At 37.9% G+C, this 6,352-nt stretch overlaps 1 protein-coding gene across 1 annotated transcript; it reads right to left on the bottom strand.

The window, feature by feature from the left end:
• Positions 1 to 3,751: 3,751 nt before the first annotated feature.
• On the bottom strand, positions 3,752 to 6,092 carry LOC306652698 (septin-7-like). The gene is given in 2 exon segments (XM_079125444.1): positions 3,752 to 6,017; positions 6,019 to 6,092. Coding segments are annotated over 2 exon segments (1,308 nt in total). The 5' UTR covers positions 6,078 to 6,092; the 3' UTR covers positions 3,752 to 4,768.
• Between the last annotated feature and the right edge of the window lie 260 nt (positions 6,093 to 6,352).

Below are 6,352 nucleotides of genomic sequence, written 5' to 3'. Positions count from 1 at the left end.
TTAGAAGCTGTATGGATCCTGGAGGATTTTCAGAGCACAATGGTTTCTGGAGCCATAAAGACCATGCCAATTACAGCAACTGCAAAGTTCATAGAGGCTATTCAGGCCTTAGAACCTATACAGGTGATTCAGTCAAAATATGACATAAAGCTTACACAGATCATTGATGCTACTCAGGTCCTAGTCATATACACTACTATGTTGATGGAGAATATAGAGGTCATAAAGTCTAGGCAGATTATAGGGGCTATTAAGATCATTTAGGGGCTGGGGAGATAGCTCATGGGCTGGGCAGATAGCTCAATCAGTAAAGTGCTTGCCTTGCAAGCACAAGGCCGTGGGTTCAATTCCCAGCACCAAAAACACACAAAAAAAGAACATTTAGGTTACTATAGCCATACAGGCTTGGAAGATCATTTAGGTTACTCAGGAAATAAAGGCCTTGCAATTTTAACAGCTACTCAGGTGGTAAAACATGAAAGTTGAGAGATTATTCAGTACACCAAGGCTATACAGGCCATGCAGAATGTGAAGATAATAGTGGTTATGGAGGTCAGAGCAGACATTAAGTTAATATAGGCTACTCAGGCCATTAAAGCTATGCAGGTCACAGAGGATACTAAGGATATTTTGACTATACATGATAAAAAACAGACACAGATTATAGTGGCTACATAGGTTTAGATTCTTCTGAGATCATAAGGGGTATGCAGTTCATAGAACCTACATAACTGATAGAGGCTCTTCAGATCATAGACTATACTCAGGTTTAGAGTGCTCAAAGTCAGTGGTTTCACAGGTCATAAAGGCTAAGTAGTTCACCTATTCCACTTATGTCCTAGGGGGTGTGTGGGCAGTGGAAGGTACTCAATCATTAGACACTACAGAGGTAATAGAGGCTATTCAGATCCTAGAGACTAAGCAGGTCATTGATTATTCTTAGGTCAAAATGGGTAATCAGTCATAGAGGTGATGTAAATGACAGAGGCTGTACAGGCCATGGATGCTTCTCAGGCCACAGAGGTTATCAGGTAATGAAGGCTACATAGGAGGTTTAGGTTGCTCTTGTCATAAAGTCTACTCAGGTGATAATGAGGACCCAGGAAATACAGACTATTCAGGCCATAAATACTGAACTGATAATAGATGCTACTCAGGTAATAGAGAAAACTCTGGTCATCAAGAATTTAAATTTTATATTGATTACTAAGTTCATTTAGACTACTAAATGGGTAGGCCATAAGGATATGTGGAGGATATTCAGGACACATAAGCTACACAATTGTTTTAGTCAGCTACTTTTCTGCTGTGATTAAAAGACCTGACAAACAATAAGAGGTGGAAAAGTTTATTTGTGGACTCATGGTTTCTGAGGTCTCAGTTCACACACATCAGGCTTCATTCCTCAGTTCTTGAATTGATGCTGAACATCATGGCAGAGGAGTGTGATGGATAGAAGAGGCTCAGTGTATCATATCAAGAAGCAGAGACTAAGCCTAGCTAACCAAACATATACCCTAATGACCCACCTTCTCAGCCACACCTTACCAGTGTATCATTATCATTTAGTTAATCCCTATGGGGATTAATACACAGATTAGGTTAAGGCTCTCATAACACAATCAATTTATCTCTAAATATTCTTTTATTTCCTCATTCATGATATTTTGGGTGACCCCTCATAGTTAAACCATAACAGTCATAGAGACTACAAAGATCACATAGTTTGCACAGGTCAAAGGGACTACTAAATTAATCTATGGTACCCAGTCCATAAAGTCTACATTGTCCATGGAGTCTAGATAGATCATAGTGTCTATTGGTCATAGAGGCTGGGAAGGTCTTAGTGGCTTCTGAAATATAGTCTTGCAAGTCTTAGGGCTATCCAGTCTATAGAGGACATGCATATAATATAGACCATAAGGCTATGCAGTTCACATAAGACATTCAGTCATAAAGATACACAGGTTCTACTGGCTACTAAGTATTGGAGCTGATTAGTTCATTCAAACTACTCAGGCCATAAAGGTTATATAAGTCATGGAGTCTTCTTACACCACAGATGCTATGAGGTCATATAGGCTATGCAGGTCTTTGCAGATACACAGGTAATTGGTGTTAGGTTGGTCACAGAGGCTACTCAATTGCTGTAAGATGATCAATTCATAAAGGCTATTCAAGTTATAGAGACTATGTAGGTCATAGGGAATGCTAAGCTTATTTAAATTACTCAGAACAAAACCTCTACCCAAATCATAGATTGTATGCAGAAATTAGAAATATTAATGTCATAGATAATAGGTAGGTCATAGGAGATATTCAGATTAAAGACACTAAGAAAGTTATAAAGTACATTTCAGTCATTCAAACCTCATGGGAAACAGGGGCTCCTTAATTGTCAAAGGCTACTGAGGACACAGTGGTATGCATTTTGTAGAGTTTATACACATCATAGAGGCTACATAGGTCATAATGATTCCTGAAGTCATAGGTACTACAGAAGTTCTTTAGAATACTCAGGCATTGAAATTGAAGTACATAATATTGGCTGTCTGGCCATAGATGTGACAAAATTCATGGATATATAAAAGACATAGATTTATGCCGGTCATGGATACTACTTATACTATGCAGTCTAAACAAGTCATACAGCATTTTCAAGCCATAGATGCTACACAGATCATAGAATCTGTTCATGTGAATAAGGCTAATGTTTGTGTAGTCCATGGCACCTAATCATGGTATGCATGCTAGCCAGATTGTTGGAGCTACTCATGTCATACAGGTTACTAAGGTCATAGAAGATGCAAACATCATAGAAACTATAATTTCTCACAATATCCTTAGTATGTACTAAATACTATATATTAGCATTTATAAACGTTAGAGCAAGTAACTTATGGCTTTTAACACTAACATTATCAATCATTTTGCATCCAAAATTAATAGTCTCCCTGATTTCTTTCAAATTTATTCATTTATTTATTTTTTTGTGGTTCTTGGAAGCCCTAATACACTTTTTTCTTTTTCTTTTTTTTTTATTGTAAACAAATGGGATACATGTTGTTTCTCTGTACATGGAGTAAAAGTATACCATTTGTGAAATCATAAATTTACATAGGGTAAAGTTGTTTGATTCATTCTGTTATTTTTTCCCTTCCCCCCACCCCTCCCACCCCTATTTTCCCTCTAAAAAGTGCTTCCTTCCTCCATATTTGCCCCCCTCCCTCACCCTAACTCTAACCCTAACACTAACCCTTCCCTCCCCCAATTATGAGTCATCATCCACTTATTAGCGATATCATTCATCCTTTGGCTTTTTGAGATTGGCTTATCTCACTTAGCATGATATTCTCCAATTTCATCCATTTGCCTGCAAATTACATAATTTTATCATTCTTTACGGCTGAGTAATATTCCATTGTGATATATATATATACCACAGTTTCTTTATCCATTCATTAATTAAAGGACATCTAGGTTGGTTCCACAGTCTGGCTATTGTGAATTGAGCAGCTATGAACATTGATGTGGCTGTATCTCTGTAGTATGCTGATTTTAAGTCCTTTGGGTATAGGCCAAGGAGTGGGATAGCTAGGTCAAATGGTGGTTCCATTCCAAGTTTTCTAAGGAATCTCCACACTGCTTTCCAGAGTGGCTGCACTAATTTGCAGCCCCACCAGCAATGTATGAGTGTACCTTTCTCCCCACATCCTCGCCAACACCTGTTGTTGCTTGTATTCTTCTTTTTTTTTTACATCACAACATTGTTTTATTATGTGAATTTTTTACAATACAACAAAAAAATACAGAAATGCAATATATGGATACAGCTAAATGCAGAATGGTGACTTTTTTCTCTTTAAGAGGCCATGATGCCCATTTCTAATAAAATAAAGAGACTGCATATAGGTAGAAACAGGTTGGTCGTTAGCTTCACAATTTGCCTCGAAATGATCTATAAATGCATTTTCCCCCTGCTACTTACCATAAAATGTAAAAAGGGAGTTAAAGGAAAGTTTCCTTGTTGGTTCCTACCATATGAAAGATGCTATATTCTATTTTAGCAGGGCCAATATATGGAAAATAACTAAATTAAATGTTATTACAAAAATGAAGCAGTAATGAAATTCTGACTAAAGAGGGCACTAAATGAGAATAATATATATTTAAAGAATCCAAAACAAACAAAAAAGAGGTTGTTATAAAAAAGCTCTAGGTGCACTGTAAGCATATAGGTTTTTTTTTCATGTGTATTTTTAAACAATGGAAGTGTCAAAAAATAGGGTCAACTGTGTTAGACTAAATTACATTATTGTATAGGCTGCATTGAATGGAACCTTTGTATTATAATTATCATAGAGAAGCATAGTTTGCATCATATTATGGCAATTTTTCCTCGATGAAAACCTTCAAGAGTCCTTTTATTTTGGAATATCCTGTAAACAATCAACCACCAGAACATGATTGTACAATAGTAAAATGTTCTCTTGTATTAAATTGAAGACGTCTTTTTAATAAAAATTTTAAAAAAGGAAAAGAAAATGTAGAAAGGTACTTAGAGCTGTTACTAAGTACACAACACCCTAGACAATTCAAGGCATCTTAATCTCCACCAAGAACAGCAACAAAAAAATAATTTTTGTCATGCTGTTAAATCCATCATTATGGATAAAACTGGTGCAAATTGGTCAATCGGATCCAACAAACACTGATGTCCAAGCTGGCATATTGGCAACTAATACATAACTGGTGGTCAAAAGAAAGTTTAAAAGATCTTCCCTTTCTTCTTGTTCTTTTCCAAGGTCCTTGAAGAGTTCTGTTGTTCTAAAATACGTTGTTGAGCTTCCCAGTTTGCTTTCTCCTCCTCAAACTGACGACGTTTTTCCTCTCTTTCTTTATGCTGGGCTTCCAAATTCTTCTTCATTTGCTCATGGCGTCCCTGCAGCTCAGCTTCAGAGTCCTTCAGTTTTTGAACTTTTTCTTTGACCTTCATCTCAAACACCTGCTCCATCTCCATTTCCATCTTCTTCATCTTGGCTACATGCTCCCTCCTTTCTTCTTCCATTTGTGCCAGAGGGCTCTTCGTAAGCTGCCCTTTATTCTTGTTGTTATCAACTCCATTATAAGTCACAGCTGCCAGTTTTCTGCTTCTGTAGTTCTCATAGTGTACATTATTAGTGACATCTTTCAAGTCTTGCATGTGTGTTCTTATCAACATATTTCTTAGAATTGTAAAATCCCAATGTTCACCATTTTCAACTTCAGCCACACCCCAAGGATACTGCCTTCCTCTGACCCTTTTGCCATTAACTTCAATGATAGTATTACTACCTACCACAGCAAGAGGTAAACGGTCCTTTATCTTTTTAACCAGCTTATTTTCTTCTTCATCATCTGTTTCTGGAAATTCATATATTTTAATTTTATGTTCTTGAATTTCTTTCATTATCTGTTTTTTAAACTGTTGGCATTCTTCCGGTGTGAGTGTGTCTGCTTTGGCAATAAGTGGGATGATATTCACTTTTTCATGCAAATGCTTCATAAACTCAATATCCAATGATTTAAGCCCATGTCCTGAAGGAGCAACGAAGTATAAACAACACTGCACTCTGTTATCAGGCATCTGACGTCTGTTCACTCGAGATTCTGCATTTAGGTAATCCTCAAATTTACAATCAATGTAGTCAATAACAGGCTGCCAGCAATTACTATTATCCACTGCATCTCCAAATCCTGGGGTATGAACTATTGTGAGCAGCAACTGAACACCACCTTCTTTGATTAAAACTTTGGATTGTTCCACCAGAACAGTCTTTTTTATTCTATGGGAAGGACGTGGATACTCTGGAGAATACAAATCTGTGAGGAATAATGAGTTGATTAATGTTGATTTTCCCAGTCCAGATTCACCTACTACCATAAGTGTGAATTCAAACCCTCTCTTCACTGATTTTCTGTAAACTTGATTTGGGAGATTGGCAAATCCCACATAGCCTTCAAGGTTCTTCGGTTGCCATGGTGCTGCTGTTGACGCTCCTCTCCTCAGCAGCAACGGATCTCGCACTGACCGACATCCCCTCCCTCCTCCGCGACCAGCCCCGGCGGAGCGCAGCCCGCCGATTCTCCAAAGCCGCCTAAGCCAATTCCGCGGCGTAGCTTCCCCGGCGTCTCTACCCGGTTTACGCAAGCGACAGTGGGCGGACTCCTCCACTGGCTGTAGCCTGACTCCGCTCGCTTGTATCCTTGATAATCGCCATTCTAATTGGGGTGAGATGGAATCTTAGTGTAGCTTTGATTTGTATTTCTCTTATTACTAGAGATGTTGAACATTTTTCCATGTTTGTTGATT

Source organism: Sciurus vulgaris (assembly GCF_902686455.1).
Source record: "Sciurus vulgaris genome assembly, contig: HiC_scaffold_461_arrow_ctg1, whole genome shotgun sequence".
NCBI lineage: Eukaryota > Metazoa > Chordata > Mammalia > Rodentia > Sciuridae > Sciurus > Sciurus vulgaris.
This window is presented reverse-complemented; position numbering and strand designations above follow the sequence as displayed.